Source organism: Solea solea, chromosome 21 (genome assembly GCF_958295425.1).
Source record: "Solea solea chromosome 21, fSolSol10.1, whole genome shotgun sequence".
In the NCBI taxonomy this organism is placed as follows: domain Eukaryota; kingdom Metazoa; phylum Chordata; class Actinopteri; order Pleuronectiformes; family Soleidae; genus Solea; species Solea solea.
Genome location: NC_081154.1, coordinates 7,744,375 through 7,769,152, shown reverse-complemented (window position 1 = coordinate 7,769,152; position 24,778 = coordinate 7,744,375). Strand labels below are relative to the sequence as shown.

Sequence of the window (24,778 nt, the reverse complement as noted above, 5' to 3'; positions counted from 1 at the left end):
TCTAGGACAATGATGATCCAAAACTGAGTAAGAACAGGAATAGAATCATAATTTATTGAATATACTAACACATTTATTTATTAATTCATTGAATGATCTGTGCTTATTTATTTATGGAATTTACTAAATATTAAGTTATGCAAAGTAAGTTAAGTTAAAAACAAGAGGAGGCGGAGCAACAGAGCACACCTGACGGACAGACTCCTGCCTTCCTCCCGTCCCCACACACACTTATCAGTGGCACATTGTCACAGAAGCACGCATCTCGTGTTGTGAGAAACACTTAAAGAAAAGAAGAAGATAAAGAAGAACAGAAACACACAAACATCTTACTATCACACCTGGGATTAACAGGATGACTGACAGTTGAAACCTGCCGAGGAACAGGACGCTGTTTACAGGTGAGTCTTCAACCTCGCTCTTTTACCTGATGCTAACTAGCTTGTCCGAACAGGTGCAGGCTGTTTTTTAACCGCGAAAACAAAGCTCGCATAAAGACACAGAGTAGGCCGATGTGAGCAGAAACGTATTACTATTTTAGTTTCAGTACAGGTGAGTTGTTGTGTTTGTCACCAGGGCTTTGTTCAGAGACACGCGGGTCATTTCCCTAAGTTTCAGTATGAGGTTTGGCGCTGTGCCTACACACCAGCCTGCATATCAGACAGGTATAAGTGGCGACCTTATCTTTCCAGATACTTCTGTGCAACAGGAATCATAGTAAGATGAATTGGGGACGAGTTAAGCGTGAGCTGTGAATTTGGACTGGGCGACGGACTCAATGAAGTGTTGCACTGTGAAGACATTCTGGCTTAATAAGGACCTTATCACTTGTCTACTTCACTATTAATTAATATGACATCGTCAGATGTTTTTGTTTTAGTCCAAACCCCAAAGGCATTCTTAATAGTCACTGAACAGGAAATAAACTAGGAATTACTTGTAGTGGATAACATTTAAATCTAATCAAATTGTCAAATTATTGACACAATGATTAGCACTCTCACTCTTTATCAATATAACAAACTAGCAATGTTCTTGGGTCGCCTGGCAACACTCCTATGCTGCACACAGGAAGTGATTAGTTTAATGTAAAGCCAGAGTGAGGCAACAGCAACATTGCAATTGCAAAGATGGCTGCAAACGTTTCCACAAAAACGTTTCAGAAGGGAATTCTACTACTCAAAAAAACTTTTTCATGAGCTAAACGCTTCTTCCCCACTCACCCCACAGCTGCCACTGTATACCCACAAATGCTCCCCCAGTCCCATCTGTTAGTAATGTCAAAAACAAACAAAAATCAACCACTGCAACAGCTGCAGCTTTAGAAATTTGAACGCAGAGGCCTGTTTTATACTTTACAAACCGAGCTGTCAGTTATAAAAATGGTGATTATTTTAGTAATCAATCAATAATCACTTCATCCTTTTGATTTGCACTGTATTACTCCATTATTTATGACAATTGTTTTACTGTTACTATACAATTTCGCCAATTGATTGATCAGTGAATTGATAAGTGAAGATGTTATACTACACATTTTTATTAATGTTTAGCACCTGGAAAAAAAAAGTTTTCATGGTAAAATGAATTGTGTTTTTGTTTTGACTCGCTTTACTATACAAAACATTTAAACAGGTCACCCTGGTGTCTTGGAGCAGGTTATTTTTTCCTTTGTCATTGTAGGTTTAATAAACAAGTCAGTTAATTAAAACCAAATGCAACTCATGCATAGATAATCAACATAATCATTAGTTGCAAACCATGTAATTATTCGGTTGTGTTGTGTAATTAGGTCTACTGATGTTAGTGGCGTGACTACAGATGGCTCAATACCATTTTTTCTCCACACAAACTTTAGTTTCTACCAATGCCAATATCCTTTTTAATATTAACAAATGACTAAGCTGTCAGTAACACATTTTGTGAAGTATGAATTTAACCCCTAGCCCTAAGCAGTCACAATGCACAACTTTAATAACATTAACATAAATGACTGCAACATGACTCGGCTAAAGCAGCGGACATGATTACTGCAACATAGCCGATAAGTAAGTGTGTGATATTTAAGGATATTTGAATTTTACAATATCTGATTCAGCCAGATATTGCTGTGCTGTGTCCTTGTGTGCGGATAAAAGACGAAATGCTCAGATTTTGTTCTCTCCTGAAGCAGCAGGCAGTCGGCAGTTCTCATTGTCACATGCTGCATGTTCTCTCTGCTGCACCAACAAACCCTGTCTGCTGGGTATTGTCTTAGAGAGAAATGACGTTTAGGTTTTAGTTATGTTGTGTGTCTGCCGTGGCTGTGAGTTTATCTGTGGTTATGTTGGCTGTGTTGTTTGTCTTTGTGGTAGTTGTAAGTCTCTACTGTCCTGTTGTGTTTCTTGGTGTTTTAACACTGCAGTGGTTGTGTTTGTAGTCTTTGTACTTGGGTTGTGTGAGTCTCTGTGATCTTTTTTTTTTTTTTTTTTTTTTTTCTTTACATATTGTTGTCAGTTTGCATCTCTTTCTGTTCAGTTTGTGTTACTTGAAATCTTATTGAGTCTCTGTAATTATAATTATGTATCTCAGTGGCTTTACCAACTCTTTATGTGGATTTATCATGGTTGAGTCTCTTTGGTATCATCGTGTCTCTTTTGTGATCTTTTTGTTTTCCCTTTTTGATCTCCTTGTGGTCATTTGTGTCAGTCTAAAACAACTATCAGTTTAGTGTGTGTTGTAAAGTGAGTTTTGAAAGAAGTCACGTAAAGTGTAAAGTGGATTTATAAAGTTCTGAGTTGTCTGTAGTCAGAGCGACAAGTACTGATAAAACTGAACTCATAGTTATTTTTATTTAATAGCTTGTAAAGTCTTAGAAAGTAGTATAATTTTACTAGTCGTGTCAGAAGTGAAGGAAATCATCACGACACAGAGCAGCAGGTATTTATTTATTTATATGTTTATTTCGGTCATGTCAGTTAGATCAATCATCATCACACATCATCTTAGTGTAGTCCACACAATACACATAACCGAAAGCAGGAGAAGCAAAAGCTTATCTAGTCCCGCCCCCATTACCCACAGAATACATATTTTCATCGTACAATACATAATTTCATCATACTCATTTTTTGAATTTTTTTTTAACCTTATGACAGTTTGACAAAACATGTTTTAGCAGCAGGTCGCACTCAGAGATGCAGTCTAGCTCTAGACAGTCAATCAGACTACGTGTCTGTCTGTACATGTGTCCATATTATTCTGTCGTGAGTGACAGTCTTGACTTGTTGCCTGGCATGTTACAACGTCCCAAAGTCACAAAGTGATCCAATCATTAGAGATCAATTCATCAGGTTAACTATTAACGTGGTCATGAGGTTAAGGTATTAATGTGTGTCTTGGTATAATATTTTACTCTGGCTCAGCACCTCTTGTTAGATTTAGTCTATTTCGAGCGGCGGAGATTAGAATCAGGTGCGTCATTGTTGTTGTGGCATTGTGTGTTTAATGTTATATTTAGGTGCTCCACAGCGAGAAGGTCACCGGTTGAACAGAAACTGCCTCTTTATGCCTCTGGTTACATTTTTACAGCTGAAACAGATATTGAGTCAGCGCTGAAGAAGGAAATGTTTTCTGTGGAACTCTGAACTGCATCAGAGCTTTAACAGCTCATTATATGGCAGAGATTTAAGCAGTTAACCACCAGAAGCAGCTGGAAGCCAAGTCTTAAATACAAAAGTTTGACTTAGACCTTGCTGTTGTTTTGCCTCCACAGTTTTTTTGATATTCAGTGATTCTGGAGTGTTTTACAGTTTGTTTTTTATTAAATTGTAATCATCAGTTTGTCAACTAATTCCATCACTTAATCTCCCTTTGAAGGATATGCTGTATAAATAAAATGACCTGTGCTTCCTCTCCCTCTCCTCAGGTAACATGATGGAAGTGGCAGGTCCTTGGACAGAAGTATTTGAGGGCTCGGAGAGGATGGAGAAGTCTAATGGAGCAGACACGTTACTGGGGAGCTCCACTCTGACTCTGGCACCTCTGGTTACAGATTCGCCGTCCGTTCGCCGCTCCCAGCCCATCCTCATCACCTCAAGCAGGTATGACTAACAGGAGCTCGGCATTATTCACTGTGAGAGGAAGCCGATGAGGTCGCTCAGTATGTGTTTACTACAAGCTCACAGACTAAGTGGACATGAGTCAGTGGAAGTAGTAGTTATTGACTCAAGCCAGTGACTCAGCCTCTCAGGCCTTAAGTCATCTGATGTTTAAAGAAGTTTCTATTATGACAACTGTCCCAGATACTCCCAGTCTTAAAGACACACGTCATAAAGCTGTCATTGCACATATAGGCTGGGTGTTTGCTCTGCTATCGCAGACACTGGGTAGAGTTGTGCGGTTGTTACACCGAATTTATAACATAGGCAATTATACTTTTCCAGAAACAATGGCGATGTCTCCAAATGAACCCTGCCATGTTTTGGCATTAGGGAGATTTTCTGATTAAGTATAATTACTCAAGAAGAAGCAACACAACAGTGTGGTAGTTTGACCGTCAACATTTCCTTTAGCCTGTATGTGAGTCCAAAATTAGTTTTAATCAATGGGATTACTCCCGCTATATGCTGGGGCTATTTCTTAAACTTTTTCCTCATATTTTGCCATTTGTTTGCTCATCAACTAGTTTCACATACGTCTGGCATAGAAACTGAATTCAGACTTCAAACGCTTCAGCTCAGTTAGATTATTACTGCTTGTATATTAAAATTTGAATATTTCCTCATTTCTGAATTATTCAAGGTTTTATTTTTTCATAGTTTGTCCTATTAAAATGAATTGAAACTTCAGAAACACACATTTTCAGCTACTTACTATTTCCACATACTTTAATTTATGTTTTTTTTGTTTTTCAAAGACAAATTCAAATGAATTGAAACATACTTCAGATGCACTCATTTCCTACTAGCTACTGGTTCCATATCACTTCATTCAAACTTCAAAACGTTCACAAAAAGTGTGACTTTTGTCATTGAATTCAGTTACTTCATGACATGTACTTCCTACTACAGTTACAATTGTAACTGGATTTGTTGGTGCAATGACGTTCATGTTTCATGATTTGAAATGTAATGTTTTGTTGAAAGTATAACAATTATACAACTTAACTCCTTGAATAACACTCTGACCTGTTCCTGTTGTGCTCTTTTTCTTATCCCATTGACTTCATCCAGGACGAAAACAGTAGAGCACTTCTCTTCCTCTGTCCCGTCCATACCCAATCCATTTCCTGAGCTGTGTAGCCCCTCCAAGTCTCCAGTCCTCAATAATTCCCTTCCACCAACGTCAAGTGACAAACACGTAAGTAGCTGCCTCGCCTGACCCTTCCATTTCACCTTGTTAATTTCAGTTTTACAGCCTCACCCAAATCAATCGGTGACTGTTGTTCTGTACCTGCTTGAAAAGAGAAATAAAAAGAGCAGAAGTCTGCTGATAACCTTACAAAAACAACAACAAACACATTTTGTGAGTTGTTTTCCACCTTTAGTAAGAAGCAATTAACTTGTGTCTAACTAACTAACCAGCTAACTTTAGCCAACTAGCCAGAGTCCCAGACGAGGTAGAGGGGTCCGATAAAGTTTTAGTCTCACGGGATTATCTGATTTGAGCAAATCAAGTACCTGTGTGGTGGTAATCCCATCACACCTGCCCTGGTCTGACAGGTGGCAATTTGCAAGTGGATCCTTTTAATGTGTCTAAACCTGTCTGCCAGTGCTGAAGGTGCAGGCTGGCTGTGATTGTGTCTGACAGGTGACCTGTGTTTCCATGCCAACTCAGGCTTATTTTGACTGCCAAACACTGCCAGAGTAAACATATCTGTCATCACAGGTGCATGTCACCGTGCCACACTTGCCCCAGGGCAGCTTTGTGTACAGTAACACAGACGAAATAGCCGATGATTTCTCAGGTCCTTTGTGTGGACCCTGCGGCTAATTCATTGCCTTCTAATTGATGCAAGTAAAATATATGATGGTAAACCTATCTTTGCTAATTGAAAGCACGGAGCAAAGTTACAGACAAAAAAACGTCCTATTGTGAAATAAGCGAAACAGTTCATAGAGTTCAAACTTGAGTAAACAGAAAAAGACTTGATCATGTTGGACTCTGTCACTCATATTCACACAACAACATCTGGCGAGAAGCCTGAAACCACAAGGATGGAGGCTGTAGACAGAGGATGCTTGTGATAGTTTTCCATTGAAATACATAGCACAGCTATCACCTTCATACTTTCCTGCTAATATACAGGTTTCCTTTTGTATTAGTTCCGAAAAGTTTTCCCTATATTTAAAACGGGAACAGTTGACTGTGTCATTCTTCCACTGTCAATATCGATTGATTACATCCATCATATAAGCTTCTTGTTTACATGTAATTTAGTGCATCTCTTCATTAATATAAACATGTTTTATACATTTCAACCAAAACAGCATGCCCATCTGCTCTCTGTTTGTACTCTTTTACTTGTCGTTGTTTGTTTTTATTTGTAAACACTTGATTTGACTGATGACCGAGAAAACAAAATCATGATTTTCTTCAGGTATTCAAGTTTCCTCCCACAGTTTCTTTGTGTTCTGAGCAAAGAGAAACACATTCCTTCTGCTTCCTCTTGCTCTTATTACGAGTAAGAGGAAGTTATAATAACGAAACCCACTCAGGAGTCAAAGTGGACTGACCGGATATTGAACAACTGCACGGTTTCCACACAAAGAATGTCCCGCCCCACACACACACCTACCTGGTATATACGTACTTAACCATTATTTGTCCAGACTGACTCCAGAACTCACCCAACCAGTCGAGGTTTGTTGATTGACAGGATTCTGGTTGGGCAGGTTGGTCTCCTTTAAGTGTGAAACAGCATCTGAATTCAGCAGCACGCTCACTGAATCACTGTGATTGCGCTGACCCCTGAATAACCTGCACCCAGTTCACCTCCGCAAGCCTCAGAGACACATGCGTGGCTGCAGTTACCGAAGGAGGATTCATTTCCTCCATCCATCAAAAAAAGAAAGAATAAATCATTGTTTACCAAACCTCAAAATGAAGATGTCCTCAAATGACTTGTTTTGTACATAAACCAGATATATATTTAGTTTACTTTCAAAGAGGAGCAAGGAAACCAGAAACAATTTTAGAAGCTGAGTGTTTGTTTTTTAGAGAACAAAACTCACTCACATCCATTCATAAATTATCAGTATATTTGGTGATTAATGTAGTAGTTGATTATTAATAACCTTTATTGTTGTTCCTATAAGACAGCTCAAACTGAATTAGACATAAAACTGGTGTTGTTAATTCTCCTAATGAGGAAATGTAGGAGATTGAAGAGTAGCTTTTCACTGCATTGCCCTACAATTAGGAAGAACTTCACCAGCCTCGTCTTTGAGTGTGAAGACTTATTAGCTCAACTGTGACTGAGTCTGCACTGCACAAGCTGTTGGTCTCACATTTTGTCTCGCAAGAGACAAACTCTGAAACTCCATCTGCTCTTCCGTACCATTTTAATCAGCTGATCAAAGTGTACGGGGAGGACAACCACAGCAGATCCGTGTGGGTCTCTCCACGAGCCACAGCCAGAGAGGTGTGTCACACGTTGGTCCAGACGGCTCACTGCAGCGACCAGGAGAACTGGGCGCTCCTGGAACTCCATCCCACTCTCGGCCTCGGTAAGCTATAGCTCTTGCACACAAAAGTAGAACAGTGAAGTAATCAAGTTAAATGTTTGCTATTCACACATGCTCACGCGCGCTCCTCCGTCTCCGCAGAGAGATGTCTGGAGGACCACGAGGTCGCGCTGGAGGTTCAGGCCACCTGGTCTCTCAAGGGTGACACGAGGCTCGTTTTCTGCAAAAACTATGCCAAGTACGAGTTCTTCAGGAAACCTGTGGTACGCAGCCTGCAGTGTGTTAAAGCTCCTCGGCCTCTAACGGCTCAGGCCGCCTCTGTAACGCAACCAAATACACAATAGAATGAAGAATAAGGAGGATTTTATCAAACATATTAGTGCAGTAGATGTTGAGAGAGGCTTACGCCGCGGCAGTTGCTGATCCTTAATAAATAATAATGGGCAGGTTGCCAGTACAACACGTCTGTCAAATGTACTGTTAAGACATAGCTGACAGTTTGTTCTGAAAACTGGTTAAAGTTAGCCGTAGACTTGCAGTATGTGTGTTGCACAAACAGCTTTCCATTGCAAACACAACTTCAGCTAATTTTCTTTATCAATTCGTCTTGTGTCGATAAATGCTCAGAAAAAAGAAAAAACTATTTGCAGCTTCCCAGTGCTATACAATGTTATTTTAGTGTCATTTATTTGACCAGAGGTCCAAAAAAACCTCATGATATTCAGTTTACAATGATTTATTATAAAATATTTTATAATAAACATTTTTATAATACAATTTTTACTACACCTATTTTTTTTTTTTTTAAAACAAACAAACAAAACAAAAGAAGCATGGTTCCTGCTGGGTGTGTAGTTGAGATAATTATAGTCCACAGCAGAGAATGACTGATTGGCTGATGGTGTGGAAGCCGCTTCTCTGTCTTGTAAATGAGTTCCTCTTAAGTGACGTCTCACGACAGTTGCTCTGCTTCCTTCGTCTCGCAGCTCTTTTTCCCAGAGAGCATGATCTCTGACAGCGCAGATGTCAGCAAGGGGATGACGTCGTCAGAACTCATTCAGGTAAGACGTACGACATCAGAAGCTCAAGTCACTAATGAAGTATGAATCACAATTTCTTTTTCTATTAAAGTTTTGATTTCAAAACACTCCAAAGCTCCCGTGTGTCCCTTTTTTGTGCCAAAGGTTTGATAGCTACCACGCATGTGCCTGTTTAACCTTGGTTTCACCTCTAGTCGCCGTGACTTTTGGGCTGTAAAATTTAAGGAGTTACCTAATGAGACCAGGGTTATGGCTGTAATGAAAAGGGCTGAAGAACAGTAACTTTTTTTTTATTTTGGGGACATTATTTTTGTCCTTGTGCTGGGAAATGAAGGGATCTGGTCTCAGGTCTCAGTTTTGTCTGATTTTGAGAAATGTTTTTATTTTTATTTTATTTTATTTTTGATAGAAAATATGTAGAAACTGTAACTAGATCCCAAGTCAGTGATGATTTTATATCTTGTATATATTGACCAATTTAGCTGCAAAATTAGGTGTTAAATGAAGTGTGTGTTCTTTTGTGATGACCGATAACTGAAGGAAATGACAATAAAATGCAAATGAGCTGCTATTTGTGCACATCAGTCACTTAATAAAAAAGTATACTTAATGTTTGTGCTTTGAATAAATGTCTTTGTGACTTTGAATATTTAAAATAGTGAGATGCGTGTGCTTTTGCAGAACCTGCTGAGGTCTGGTACGTGTCCAGAAATCCAGGGTCTCCTGCACGTAAAAGAACCCAGTCGTAAGTCCTGGAAGAAGGTCTACTTCTTCCTCCGTCGCTCTGGACTCTATTGCTCCTCGAAGGGCTCCTCCAAGGTTGGCAAAGCTTTACGTTTTATTCACAGTTGGTGGATTTTACAGCGCCCATGTTGTGAAACCGAACCGATGAACACTTTGTTCTTTATATGTGTACTTGACAATTTCTTTTTCTTTTTTTTTTTTTGGCCCAGGAGCCTCGACATCTGCAGTATGTGGCCGATCTGGAAGATTTGAACGTGTACACGGTGGTGAACAGTCGTAAACTGTACGGCGCACCTACAGACTTCACTTTCTGCATCAAGGTATCCACTTCTTCGGGGCCTGAAGACCTAACATTGCATCAGGACTGTGTAGAACTGAGTCGTGTGCCTCTGTGCCGCATTCCTGTCATTCTTGTTATTGAGGGAATATTGTTCCCCACCACACTCTATCTGACTTCTCCCAGTTTTGCACCGCTGACGGCGACTGATGTGATTTAACTCTAACTTTTGGGAACATACAGTACAGTACAGTCGTTTTGTTTACGCAGCCCTCCAGGAATCCCGTCCGCGCTCAGGACCTGAAGATCCTGTGTGCCGAGAGCGAGCAGACGAGAACGTGTTGGACATCTGCTTTCAGACTGTTCAAGGTTTTACATCAATTCTATAATTAAAAAAAAAATGTGAATCAATACTTCCAGTCTTTTAATTGTCACGTGTAAATCATTTCTGTTGTGTGTGTGTGTGTGTGTGTGTGTGTGTGTTCAGTATGGGAAGCAGCTTCAGTGCAACTATCAGTTGTCGAAGTCGGCCCCGCGAAGCCCGGAAGGAACCAACCTCACGGAAAACAAGGTGCGCTCATCAGACATGTGAATCTCACATGTGTGCAGCTCTGCATCTTGTTGTATTAAACTCCGCTTTAATCTCTCTCTCTCAGTCAAGGTCAGAGGCCAGCCTGGTGGCCATGGACTTCTCAGGAAAGGCTGGAGGACGGGTCATCCAGAACCCAATGGAGGCCCAGAATGCAGAGAAGGAGGAGGGACAAGCTTGGAGGGTGAGGATGGAGCAGTGACTGGGATGACAGAAACTGTTTTTGACTGACAGCTCTGGTATTTAGTACTTTATATCAGCTTCCATGACAGTTTATTCCAGGAACGTCATCTGTCTGTCAGACCATCAGTGTAGGGAGATTAGTTGCTAAATGATTTCTATCTTGCTGTCAACACAACACTGATATTAACAGTGGTTTAGTCAAAGAGTTGGCCGTTCAGGCTATTGATGAGCTAATAGAGTTTTTTTTTTTTTAGGTGGAAATGAAAGTGAAATGTATGCGTCTATAGTAAGTCTGGCAGACCAGAGCTGAGCCCAGGAGTCGCTCTATAAAAATGTAATGGATGTTCACATAAGAACGGCTGATTGCGTTTCTCAACCCATTTGACTTATAAACCTGCCGAGACCAGCTTTAGGACATTATGTTCTTTTAAAAGCAAATTTAAGACACCATTTCAAGGAAGTGTTCTTTTATACAAGCCTTTTTTTTTTTTTTTTTACTGACGAGAGATTTGGGCACGATTTAGCACCCAGAGTCAATTTTAAGCAATATAAAAATCTACCATTTCTCCTCATTTATTGTTCCTCTCATCTATAAACCAAACACTGAGCACCTTAAACAAAGCATTGTGAACTTTAATAATCAATCCTACCTTAAATAAAATGAACCAAAAGCAACAAAATGAGTTAGTTAGTGGTGTTCAACAGCACTAATGTTATATTACTCATTCTCAGCCTCTTCTCTTTCCATTTAGTCTTCTCTCAGTGTTTTCTCTTATGGAAATATGTCATCAGCAGCACTCGACACAACCTTATTTATAACATGATATAAATAAATGTCTGTGAAGAAAATACTAAAATTGTCAGATTAGAGACATGGAAGGCAGACGTTGAAAAGGAAAGATTATAACTATTCTAATTAGGAAGTTCTCAATTGTTAAAAAGATTAGAAAAGATTCCCCTTTTTTGTATCGAATTAGACTCATCTTCTATAAAAATATCTACTATAATATGCAGCTCTTTTTTTCTCACACATTTTTCGTACCCATTTATTTGCTGCTATTTGCTTCCAGTTGAAAGATGGCTCGCTCTACCACTCTATCACTGTTGCCCCTGACAAAGGGTTTTTACGGCAAACATGACGTCCACATCTACAAAATCACACCTCATTTGCAATCAATTGTCCCTTAAAGAGGCAGATGACCTACAAAGGATGTAAAACATGTGACATTGTGACATGTTTCCTTTTTTTCTTCTGCCACTGACACAGAGGAGGGAAGCCCTCAGGTGCAGCCTTCCCAACCTGAACTCCGGTGCGAGACCTACTTGTAAGCGCACACGTGAGCAGACAAAAACAAAAGGATGATTACGCAAATGTGATGCTTCCACCTGACTCACTCAGGCTCCGCCTGTCTGTCTGTCTGTCTGTCTGTCTGTGTGTGTGTGTTTGACCACAGCCATCCACAGGAGTCAGCCGTGGTTTCATGGCGGCGTGTCCAGAAAGGAAGCACAGAGACTGGTAGAGAAGCAGGGGCTGGTCGATGGGTGAGTGGAGGAGTCGCATTTAAGAACATGTCATCGCAGCCGTGTATCTCAAAGAATTTTGTAGATATTGCACAATTACTTAATCAATGTGTCATTGATAGAGGTCGACTGGTGTCAGTGCAGAGCTTTAGAAATGAATATAGCTGATTTTCTTTTTTCATTTTTCCATCGGATTAAATATTAGAGCTGCAACTAATGATTATTTTCATAATAGATTAATGCGTCAATTATTTTCTCGATTAATCGTTTGGTCCGTAAAATATCAGAAAACCTAAAAGAATGTTGATCGTGTTCGTCAAACCTGGAAATGATGATGTTCTCAAATGTCTTGTTTTGTCTACAAACCAAAATGATTAACTTTCAGTGATTTCTTTGTTATCCAGAGCAAAGAAATTATGAAAATATTAACATTTAAGATGTCAATATAACCGATTATCAAAATAGTTGTCCATTCATTTAGTAATCGATTAATAATTGATTAATCGATGAATTGTTTCAGCTCTATAAAATATAAAATTAAGGCTGTCAATAGATTTTGAAATTCGTTAATCTAGATGAATCGCCATTAAAAGTTTGCTTTACTTCTAATGAGTAATGGGACAGTGTGCATTTCAGACACCTACACACAGAAACATGTGGTTTCAAAGAGACTCGGGCCTATCACGTGCCAACTAGGTCATCTTAAAATAAAGGCTCAACATGGATGACTGCCATCCTGTATTCAACAAGAACAAAACTCCACCGGAGAATGTCCTTAGAAACTCAGAAGTCGTCATTTGTCATGTTTAAGTGAAAAAGAGAGAGAGCTGCCAACATATTACGGACACGATCGGTGCCTAGAGTGGTTCATTTGCCGCTTACTTTTCTCTGCGCAGGTCTCGGCAATTAGTCGTGCATCTGTTTTTTGACAGTCGAGGCAAAAGGATCGCAGCTTTCAGTCATTGTCAATAAATTGTGACATCCAGGTCGTTGTCATATTGCATAAAACACCTTCCGGCCCAACAATCCCTCACCTCTCTCCATCTTCAGCTACCGTCTCTAAGTCTCTCATATCTGACTGACTGCGGCCAAGTGACTGTTTCGCACGGATCATTTCCGGCTTTCACGTCAGAGGTCAGCGCACACCAGAAGTAAACGAACGTGCGCTTAAACTGCGTTAAATTACTTTATCTTTGACAGATAAACTAAATATTAAATGCATAAAACCCATAAAAAAGTAACTTTTTTTTTATAGCTTGTTGGTGAGAAAAAACATTTAAATAATAATCATACGACTTTACAATACACGTCAAAAACCTGATTAATGGTTTACCTTGTAGTCCTTTAGGCGGTGGATTACGTGTGTGTGTGTGTTTCAGGATGTTCCTCATCCGCGAGAGTCAGCAGCACGCGCAGTGCTTTGTTCTGTCCCTGTGTTACCAGCTCAAGACCAAACACTACCTGGTGATCCCCGTGAGTTCCCTTCACCCTCTCATTCTTCCAGGATTAAAGCACAAGCAGTGTGTGTGTGTGTGTGTGTGTGTGAGAGAGAGTGTGTGTGCGTCGCTCCGTAACAGTGACTGTCCTCCTCTGTGCAGTGCGAGGACGCAGGCAGGAAGTACTTCACCATGGACGACGGCCTGACTCTGTTCATAGATCTCCTGCAGCTAGTGGAGTTCCACCAAATCAACAAGGGCATCCTGCCCGTCTGCCTCAAACACCCGTGCGTCTGTGTCGCACTATAAACTTCCCCCACACTGTGAGACAAACCTTCTCTTCCTGATCAGAGTCATTCATGCAGGGCCTTTCATTCAGTTTTAAAAAGTGTGAACGTCAGTCTGTGATATTTAATGAAGCAAAGTCGATAAAGGAAACTGTTAGAGTCAGACACGAAGTGTATTGTCTGCACTTTGTCTCTTTAATATTATTTTAATTATTCTCCACAACGTGTGTGGCTCCAGACGTTTTTCCTTTTTTTTTATTTTTAATTAATAAGCTGCCGTCCCCTGGGAGGCAGCTTCATTAGCAACACCGGACAGACTTTTAGTGCTTTTGGGACGGGGGGGGGGGGTGTTTGGAGACGTAGCACTTTTAATAATGGGCACTTTGATTCAGATTCCACACAGTCATGTTTCAGAGGTTTCACTGTGATGATGAAAGTCAGCAGGTGATTTGATTGCTCACAGAGTGTCCACTAGAGGGCACTCTGTGTCAAAGCTCAGGAGAGGATTTTGTTTTCAGTTGTAATATATAGTTTAACTTTTTTTTTTTATTACGGGTATTCTTTTAGAAGATAATACTGAAAACATGAAAAAGGCCAGGATGCGTTTATGTAGCAAATATTATATATACTATCACTCCTCTCACCATGTGTGTGTGTGTGTGTGTGTGATGAGTCGTACTTTACCTTCTCACTGTGCCCTTAAAAATAATCTCATCATAACTAGAACAAACTTTACTCTTCTCATGCTATATTTGCACAACGACGGTGAAGGGGAATCTTGTGTTAATATGTGATATTAACATGTGAAAAAAACAAAACAAAAAAAAAACGTTCTGTAGGGTTTAAAGATGTTCACTGGCGCTGCTGAAAAAAGATGTTTTACACTCCGACATAATTTCCTGTGGAAAAAGCAGTTTCAATTCGAATGACAGGAAATGCAGAGATACTTTCAGTCTGGGAATAAATAAATAAATAAATAACACCTTATAATGCGGCGATTTTGAATTACAAAGTTATTTCCCAGCGACGTCTCTGAAAGCGGTTTGAAATTCACACAACAGAAAAACACAAAAGTCTTTCTGACCTTTTTTACCTTGCGGTTAGTTTATCCGTGTACTCTCATGAAGGTCGGTTGCCAAAAACTTTGTCGGCACATGAACCACAAACACTTATAACACGTTATTGCCATTGTTCACTCGGTTCCAACAGCCAGTTTACGCTTAAACCACTTTTGTTTTTGTCTTTGTTTTATCAAACGGTTTATTTTATGTCTTGTAAATGTGTTGTTTTATATCTACATGTTGAATAAATAGTTTCAAATTAAAGTTTTCTAAATTTCAAAGAGTTTTCTGTAGTTTTTACTAAAACGTAAAAACATAATAATTTCAGAAATACCTGCACTATAAATATTATTATATATAATATCATTTTGATTCTGGTGTTAATTTTTTTTAAAAGGTTTTTAAATTCTAGGACATTTTAGTGCTGCAACTGACCAATATTTTCATAATCTGTCAACTATTACTTGTTTGGTCCATAAAATGTCTAGAAAATCTTGAAAAAGTTTGATCGGTGAGATGATGATGTTCTCGAAAGATTGTTCATTTTGAATGATTTCTTTCTTATATGGAGCAATGACACCAGGAAATATTCACATTTAAGAAGCTGAAAACTCAGAAAACTTACCCTCAAACTGATTCATCGATCATCAAATAATGAAAAGAAATACTATACGAAGAACCTGTGACTGAGAAGTACTTTTACCTTACTTGAGTATATTAATTTTATCTACACAGGAAAATGTACATTTGCTCTTCAGCTGCATTTCTTGCTCACTTAAAGCGTTTGCTCAAAATCTCCTGATAATTTATAACCTTTGCTTGTTTTTGAATATGTTGACTTCTTGTAGCAGAGAGGAAATCACATTTACCTGGTGAGGCAGGTGAGACTCTGCTTTTACTTTAAAAACTTTACATCTCACCACATGTGTTTAATTCAGGAGGTAATAGCAGTAGAAATACTATGAAGATAAGACAGGTCACTTACAAATACCTCCATAATGGTTTCTAAGCACTATTGCCATTCTCTCAGTGCCGGCAGCCCCAATGGCTGGGGAAAGAAGAAAGGCTTCTAGTTTAAATTAAATTTTCATAAAACCTTTATCAGCTCCAAACTGCTCCACTCTCTAACAAAAGCGAACAGAAAAAAAAAAGGTCTGGCCTGTGTCCTGACAAAACCCTCTGGTGCAGCAACATGAAAGGCTGCCTGGGGGCGACTGTGGAGTCTTGGCAATGAGCACAGATCACAGATTTTTGGGGCCGCGCGGCTGGGAGCTCTGCACTCAGCTGATCTCGCCACTTACCTACTCGCTACGTTAGTGCATGTGTGTGTGAGTGAGTGTGCTCGGGTAATCTTTTCCCCCCCCTCCACACTGCGGCTCTCTGTGGAGGGGTTGCCATGGCAACAGTTTCTTTTTTTTTTTTCGTGTTGGCCTAGATGGGCAGGTAAACAAAGGGGTCGGGGGGCGAAAGACTGAGGAGACACCGGGGGTCAGGGAGGCTGCGAAGGGACGCGTGATTGAATTCACCGGAGTGGACGAGCCGAGGGATGCGGGAGGGAGGTGTGAACCTCAAGTAACATTAAAAATAACATTTTATGTATCTTACTGATGTGTCATCAGAGATATTGGAAATCTGTTCAAGTTTCACATTTAACAGAGGTTTAGAAACTAATTCAATTTTGATTTACAGCCTGCAAGTGCGTGGAAAAAGAGGACATAAATGTGGCTCCTCCGTCTTTAGGTTCATGCAGGGTCGGTTCATCAGACTCCCTGCCAACCTTAAGTCTCTGGGGAGGAGACGGACAAGGACAATGCTCGAGCACAGGCATGTCCAAAGGCAGCTTCCGTTTTCTATATACGTATATACATGTATTATTTATGGCCAAACAATCAGCCTTAGTCATGTGTTACTTACCCCCATTAGCTCCTGACTTTGACACCAGAGTCCTGACCTGTGACCTGTGACCTGTGACAGACAGCTACTGTATATGCACTCACCTCATATTATGTCATTTGACTCCAGATGTGAAAGAAAGGTGCTTTTTATTCTTCTGCTCTTTTCCACTCTTGGTTGGCTTCAATTTGGTTACATTTCCATTTAAAAATGATAATTGTGATAATGTAACTCATTTAATATTTTATAAAACGGCATGAATTCTGAGATTAAAGTCAGATTTCTGAGAAAAATGTCCTGGCTTTTTTCTCAGGCAGGAAAAAGGTCTGAAGTGAACATTTGCCCCCAGAAATCTTAAAAAAATGCTTGGACACCCCTGCTCTGGCATATCTTGCATATCTTACATATATAGCTCCCTATTTATGGTCAGGTACATCTTTAACTACTGGATGGGATATTGGAAAAAGAAAAAACATGGAATCTCTATATTTCACATTCTTTATTTACAAGATAAGGCTAATGATGTTACCAAACCAAGTTGTTGTTTTTTTTTTTTTTTTTAAATTATATGGGTTTAATAATTTGGTACCTAAGAAATCTCAAATGGCACAGATGGTGCCAAACTGTGCCAAACTGTGTCAAAGTAGAGAACGCCTAGACACCTCTGCATCATCAGACTTTGAACAGCTCATGTTCACATGTTGTTACACGACTTCCTTCCTTATTAAGCTCCCACTGCATATTTTTAAAGATGATATTTACTTACACTAAAATGCAATCTATTTTTAGGTGAGGGAACAAAAACAATCCTTCCTTTATGCTGCATTTACTCTGACACAGTGATGCTTACACTTCTGGTGGAATCTCCCAAGTGTGATACCAAGATAATTCACGTAGAGCTTCACGTTTGCAACACAAGTGTCTTCCCTTTAAAAGCCTAATGTGTTAGAATTAGTGACACCTAATGGCGAGACTGAAGCTTTTAACCAGAAAGGATGTTGTTCTTTGTTTGGGTTTCAAAACACTCGCTCTGGGCGGTTTGTCTTCAGTAAAGAGAGGCTCTTACCATAAGCACATATATAGTAAAGTGTCTTTTCTCAATTATTTTTAATTTAAAGTACTTACACACTCACACAAAGGGGTAGATCATTTCATTTCTACAAATGGACTCTCTTAAATGGGACATACTGACGTTGAAGTCGTCAGATTCTTACACACAAACCTTTGTTTTGCCTCCTGTCACCGTGGTCCCTGAAAACACGTCCCTACAGGACAACGCTGGCATTTTCACAACCATCAGATAACTCTGCGTATGCTGGCGTTTAATGCGGCCACCGTGTAAAACAACAAAGTGTGTTAAAGGTCGAGTAGGCAGCGTTTTTCTTTGTGATTTGAGTCAATAATTCCATAATAACCTTTTCAACGTAATGTCAATCAAGCGACCCGAGAGAGAGAGAGAGAGAGAGAACCTGACCTCTGCACCTCCTCTGAGCTCCGTTTACACGCGGAGGGGTGTCAAACTCAAACGACCAAATGAGAATATAGTCTGTTCAGTAGCGGGTGGGCAATATGAGCCATCATGATATCACAATAAAGATTATTCGTGATGATATCTTGACAGAATTTCAACGTGGAATGACGCGTACGCCGTAATTGAAACCTCTTTTCATCGCCAAAACAGAAATGAAGTGAACAATAATAATAATAATAATTATGTGGACAACTGTAATTAAGACACCAAACGAGCTTATGTCGTTTTGACCCCTTCATAAACATTAGTCCTCCGTCTTTACTTTGGCCCCGTGTCCCTCAGACGGCCTGTGCTGGACCATGTGTCCCTCCTCCCTCGTCGTGACATATGGCGAGGGGCCTTTTTGAAGTGTCTCTGTGTCTGTGGGTAATTGCTGCCGATCCCTGTGATGTATGCGTCGCTACTGTACGCGTCTGCAACTGGAGCTGCCTCCTGATTCATTATTCAGCTCCTCTGGCCAGACGCAGAGAGAAAGCAGCTGCTCTCGCTGTCACCGGTCAACCAGGAATCTATGAATGTGTAATTACGCCCCGTCGTCCCCGTCTTTCTGCTCTCCTCGCCGTCTCACTCGGCCTTTCATCTGTCCACCTGTCACAGCCTCTTATTCTCCTCTTCTTATGGGGACGTGGTTCTGTCCTTCCTCTCCTTTATTGCTGTCCGTCCACTCCTATTTAAGATATTATCCTTCCTGTGTTTACAGAATTAAAACCATGCAAACTTTGTTGTGTTCCCGCTCACCTGTCTGTCCCACGTCTCTGTAATTACGCTTCACCTCCCTCTGTCTTCAGAGAGTGATCTGTCTTTTTGCTGAGCCGTGACTTGATGTTTTAATTACCTCACCGCGGCCGAGGCGGTAATAGTTTTCAGCACTTTTCATTGAGGGAGAAGGAGAAGTCTGTACTTAAAGGAAACTCACTTGTTCCAAACATACGACTAAACCCTTTAACCCAGAGGTGTCAAACTTACTCAGTCTTCAATTTAGTTCTCTGTTTTTGCCATTCATAGATTTATTTAGCATCATTTATACGTCATTGCTGTTGAAATATGCGTCGTTCCATTTCAAAACAAGCACTTTTAGGTTGAGATTCTGCGGAATATGATCATGAATATCTTTACTGATATCATGACACAATATTGTGTTATAATTTTAAGCTCATATTGTTTTTTTCCCCACTTTTTTGTCCTTTAAAAAAAACCAGACTGGATGCTCGTGCTTTAACCCCTAAGCCTCAAAATGTCCGTCTGTGCTTTTGACCATTTTTCCCAGAATAACTTTCAATATCTGGCAGTTATTTAAAATTTACTGCATGTTAAAAAGTTTTATTTTTTTTAAAAAAAACACTGACTTTGTGTGTTAAATTTGAAATTTGAACAGTATAAAACATATTTAAAGTGACATTTGTTTGAGTTTTTGTCTCAATGTGCAAAAAAACTCTTCCTGCAACAGTGTGAAGAGTGAAATTTACCGTAATAACCACACGGTGGCTTTGACTTCCAACTTCTCAGCTTCTCGTGTAATTCCGGTAATGTGCTTGCGCTAACGTGTCGTCTGCGATACGCTCGGTGTTACAGCGTCAAAGTTGCTTAAGAAATGTGACTATTGTGTTATTGGAACAAAAGTTATAAGCTTTCTACTCATTTGCATCAATTGTAAAATGTAATTATTTCCCCCTTTTTTCCATATCCCGCTAAACAGGAAATTGGTTGGATGCCGTTTCCTGCAAATCCTTCCTCCAGAGATGAAACCTCTCAGATTCTCAATGAGATTCCCGAGCATACATCATTACACACCTGTGGCATAGGATGTGTATGTGGAGCAAAGTGAGGGCGTGTGTAGCTCAAGGGCAGAGAGGCCTCGCTCGTCTTATCCTTAATTTATCACGTTGTTTTATTTACCAGCGAGTGAATCCAGGTCACTCAAAGAAACAAGCAAAGCTCTGTTGCTGCCCATCCGTGTCCTCTTTGTCACTTGTTATTTATTATTTCACAGGGATATTTATAGTTTCAAACTGTTTTCTTTTACAGAGAAACTCAATTTCTTGTTTTTTTTTTTTTTAAACTCTCTTCAATGCTGTTTCTGCTGCGGCACAAACGTGTCCTCCCTCTCTCTCCTCTCTGGAAATCCTATTAGAAGATGTCTGTGGCGTGCATGATATACAGTCGCTGTGACAGCACACACACACACACACACACACACACACACACACACACACACACACACACACACACACACACACAGTTTCTCATTAATTCAAGGCCTTAAACTGAGGATTGAATTACGGCAGGTGCAAGTGCACGATTTACTTTGACGAGATCCATTATTATAGACACATCCATGCTCTCTCTCTCTCTCTCTCTCTCTCTAGCCCAGGGGTGTCAAACATACAGCCCGCCGGCCAGAACCGGCCCGTCCAAGGGTCCAATCCGACCCGCAGTATGAATTAGTTAATAATTCACATTATGATTGCTCATAATGTGAAAAACTATATTTGTCAAATACAGAAACCTGTGACTAAAATGTTTTGTGCCTCTGTAGATCCACTGTGATCTGTAAGTTGTAGTGCACATGTATGATGAATGGTAAACGTTTGCATAATATTGGTGAAATTAGTAAAAAGATACTTCATTAAGTGTAAAACAAAGGGCAAAAATGTGGAGATCTTGTTGTTTATAGATTATTATGCTACTATTTTACTGGTCTGGCCCACTTGAGAACAAATTGTGTTGTATGTGACCCCTGAACTTAAATGCCCCTTACCCTAACCTTAATCATCACAGCTAAGTCCCTAACCCTAACCCTTAAACCAGGTCTTAACCCCTTAAAAGCCCTTTAAAGAAGTGAGGACCAGCCAAAATGTCCACAAATACAAGAACACACTTGCATTCTATTACAGTAGTCATGGGGTTAAGTGTCTTGCTCAAGGACACACAGACTAGCACAGGCAGGTATTGAACCCACAACCTTCCAGTTGAAAGACAACTCTTTTTTTAATACTTTTACTTCTAAAACTTAAGTACATTTCATATCAGAAAGTGACTTTTGATACTTCAGTACAGTAAATGTCATATACTTAAAGACTTTTACTGACGTAATATTATAAACAAGTGACTTCAACTTCTACCAAAGTCATTTTCTGGTAAGATTAGTATACTTTCACTCTAGTATCAAGTAATTTAGGTACTTTATACAAGACTAGAGTATCTGTGGATACCGATATCAGTCATTTTAGACCTTTCAACAACACATTTGTGCCGAGTCATTTCAAAGACATCATTCTCCAGCTGTGTAACAAATATTCTGCTAAAATGCTATCACTGACTTTTTTAATTTACATTTTACATTTACATATATATTTTTTTTTATTATATCGGATTTTACATGTCTTTATCCAGTGATTTTTTAAACCAGTATCAGACCGATACAGAGTATCCTATCGTCTCAGTTTTCTGGATTTCCTTTTTTATTCCTCCCTCAGCTGCACAAGAAGAATGTGAAGCTTCACACAGAAAAGTGCTGCTGTAATATAACACACACATACACACTATGTGTGTGTATATGATCCAATGCGTGTAATGACTGCACTGAGATGAAAGGCGGTGGCAATGTGGTGCAGGCCCTTTAAGAAAGAGGCGGCCCGGGGAGGGCCCCGCATCCATAAAACATGAGTTTATTCATTGGCCATGCTAAGACATGGTTAGGAGGAGCGCCTCCGCACTCCGGTGTGCGCTCTGATCCATCCACACACACTCAGCAGCATCCCTCAGTCCGTCCTCTTCTAGCCGGACAAGCGGCTTTTTACGCACACGCTGCTGACACAGCTGCCCCGCCGCAAGCAAGCAAGCAAGCAAGCCGAGGCATGGAGCCGCAGAGAAGGAAGGGATAAAAAAAGAAAAAAGAAAAAGTAATGCGAGGAAAGCAAGGACACGCGCAATGAGTGAGTGAGTGTGGAAGAAAGAAAGACGAGGTTTTGAAGGGGATAAAGAAGAACACGAGAGAAAAGTGAAGAGGACACTGGAGCAGCCAGGCGGAGCATGGGCAATTCCTCCTTTCCAGGCATGTCCCCTCTCTCTCCGTCCATTCTGTAGTTGCAGGTATTTCTAACTTGAGTGCCTTTCTGTGACGCGCTGGAGGTGTTTACCTCCGCTCCCTCCTCCTCCTCCTCCTTCTCCTTCTCCTGTCTCTCCCCACCCCTCCCTCTCCTTACCTGCATGAAGATCAAATCAATATCACTTTATTTAGTTAAAGTGCGCCTGTGCATCTTACTGGTCTGCATAGTTCTCATGCAGCTTGTGAGTATATTATAAAAAAAAAAGCTGGGACACTGACTTTAAGTTCATTTTCTTTAAACACACACACACACACACACAAAGCTCCAGTTTGAGTTTAAGCTTTCTACATAGTAGTATCTCCATCCTCTGTTGTGAAGTACATTAAGAAGTGGCTGTGACGTGCATCTGTGTTCAGACGCTGGCTGGACTGAGTGTCTGCTGCTGTTTTACTGCCTGTGCGGATGTTGGAGACTGGAGGATGATGATGATGATGATGATGATGTTGTTCCGCCTCTCTGAGGTTTAGCATCTGGGGCAGACTGAAAAGGAGCTGTTGATGGATTCACAGAGGGCCGCTTTACTGTGGAGCAACGGGACATGGAGACAGTGTTGTAGTGACTGTAGAGTGGGGACGAGTGGACGCGATACTCGGTCAGATATTGGTCAAAATCCCTGGACTGGATGTCAGTCAGTGTAAAATGGCTGGTTAGCGCTCCACCAGTGCAAATATTGGTCGTTTAAAAATATCGGTAAATATATCGGTATCAAACCGTTACGATTATAGCGACAGATAGAGAATCTGCTGGATGTTCATGCAATCGTTTAAATAATGCACATTCCACTTGGCGAGCATATGCAGCCAACTGATTTCCATAGTAAACTAATTTACCTCATGTTTTACCTCATGGGCAGGTTTATTTTACAAATACTGAAGTGAGAAGAAAACATTAAGCTTAGGCATTATTATTATTGTTATTGTTATTATTATTGTTGTTGTTGTCGTTATTTTACATCTGCAGGTTCTGCCGCTCGCGTGCATTGAAATTCAAGTCGCAGAGGTTACAGCATCTGTTCCTCTCACAGGTAGATATCGCTGCTGTGAAGTCACAAAAGTCCTGTGAGCTCCAGCAGGTGGTTTATATATAGATAAGTCCCTGATTCAGCTCTTTAGAGGAAAAGGGAACCTGTAGGCTCCATGGAGAGCAGTTGGCAACACATGAAAAAAAAAAAAAATCAAAAGCCAATTATCCTAAGTGCCATCTGTATTCTTCACTCTGCAGGCGTACATGTTTTTTTATACATAATATAACCTTGTCTCTGGGTTTGGCACGCTGCTGTATATATATATATATATATATATGTACATATGTACACGGAATATTTCAAATGTTTCATGTATGACTGGAGTTGTGGCGTTGGTTTATTTTAAAGCGGACTAAAGTGACCTTGAATGAGATGCATCACTGTGTTGCATCAGACAGTGCTGACAGATGGGAGCAGAAACTTTAAAGGACCAGTGTGTAACATTTACGACGGGTTATTGGCAGAAATTGAACATCATATGTATGTTTGCATTCATGTGTGATGTGCAATACTCGTGCGCCCTGCCTGGATTTATTTAGATTTTATGGCTGTAGAATTGTCCCAAAACAAATGTTCACTGAGTGAGTGATTTATGCCCCTTTTTCCCCCCGAGATCACTTTCACTATCAGTATCTGGCAGTTATTCAACCGTAACCCCAGTGATTGGACGGTCTTCCAGCGGAGGTCCTGGTTCTACCGTAGTGTGCCCCGTAAGTAAATGGGGCACAAAGCTTCTATTTCTCTGCTTTCCAGTATCCATCCATCCATCCATCTTCTTCTGCTTTATCCTCGGTTATTTGACTCCAGATGTGAACGATTCTTTTCCTTTTTTTTCCACTCCTGCAAGACTTAGATTTGGTTACATTGCCATTTAAAATAACATTTATGTTTAAAAAGGTCTGAAGTTAATCTTCACATGATCAAAATTGATTTAAAAAAAGTTTAGAGCTCTGATAAGGAATGAGATGTTGTAGGGGCTTTTCCTGTGTCTAATTTGCAACTTGTTTTTGTTCCCTGGAATAATTCAAATCAGAGATTAAAAGAGTTTTATATTGAAAAGTCCAACATTTGATGAGGGAAAAATCAAACACTTTTACATTTATCTTTCCCCTGTCCTTGTATAGATACATAAACATAGAATTTTCTGGGTTAGATGAGTCTGGGGATCCTGGGACGCCAGTGGTGTTGTTAGAGGATCATCTGGAGTTTATCTTGAATAAAACAGCTACTGCTGTTTGGTAATGACAACACACCAGAGGCTGCACCGCCTGTAGGCTGGGCTGAGTACAAAAGAGAGGTCATCACTGTCTATTGATTTACATGCTGTCCTCCTCATTTCATCCTTCCACACACTCAACTCTGCACAAATCTGCGTCAAGGGAGGCTTGAGAACCTTAAAAATGGAGCATATAGTTC

At 40.1% G+C, this 24,778-nt stretch overlaps 2 protein-coding genes across 8 annotated transcripts in view; both read left to right on the top strand.

Annotated features, from left to right (window-relative positions):
• Positions 1-203: 203 nt before the first annotated feature.
• Positions 204-13,907, top strand: grb7 (growth factor receptor bound protein 7). The gene is made up of 15 exons (XM_058622055.1): positions 204-401; positions 3,908-4,082; positions 5,214-5,340; positions 7,553-7,709; positions 7,809-7,930; positions 8,654-8,728; positions 9,389-9,526; positions 9,661-9,771; positions 9,999-10,097; positions 10,216-10,299; positions 10,385-10,501; positions 11,768-11,825; positions 11,955-12,042; positions 13,401-13,494; positions 13,620-13,907. Exons 2-15 carry the CDS (start codon positions 3,913-3,915, stop codon positions 13,764-13,766), a joined length of 1,587 nt encoding a protein of 528 aa, XP_058478038.1. The 5' UTR covers positions 204-401; positions 3,908-3,912; the 3' UTR covers positions 13,767-13,907.
• An 8,218-nt stretch (positions 13,908-22,125) lies between these two features.
• LOC131448314 (SRC kinase signaling inhibitor 1-like) overlaps positions 22,126-24,778 on the top strand; it is a 94,241-nt gene continuing 91,588 nt past the window's right edge. For 6 of the 7 annotated variants that reach the window (XR_009234186.1, XM_058620646.1, XM_058620644.1 and 3 more), the window contains exon 1: positions 22,126-22,283. Coding sequence is in view for 5 of the 7 variants with exons in the window: in XM_058620646.1 (XP_058476629.1) it covers positions 22,262-22,283 (22 nt within the window). In the remaining 2 variants the exon portion in view is untranslated. Of the gene's footprint in view, positions 22,322-24,778 lie in introns of all 7 variants that reach the window. The other variant, XM_058620649.1, reaches the window with a different exon arrangement.

Coding starts and splice junctions, on each gene's coding strand:
- grb7 (XM_058622055.1), top strand. CDS start 3,913: ATGATGGAAGTGGCAGGTCCTTGGACAGAAGTATTTGAGGGCTCGGAG. Junction 10,300..10,384: donor CCAACCTCACGGAAAACAAG/GTGCGCTCATCA, acceptor TCTCTCTCTCAG/TCAAGGTCAGAGGCCAGCCT. Junction 12,043..13,400: donor AAGCAGGGGCTGGTCGATGG/GTGAGTGGAGGA, acceptor TGTGTGTTTCAG/GATGTTCCTCATCCGCGAGA.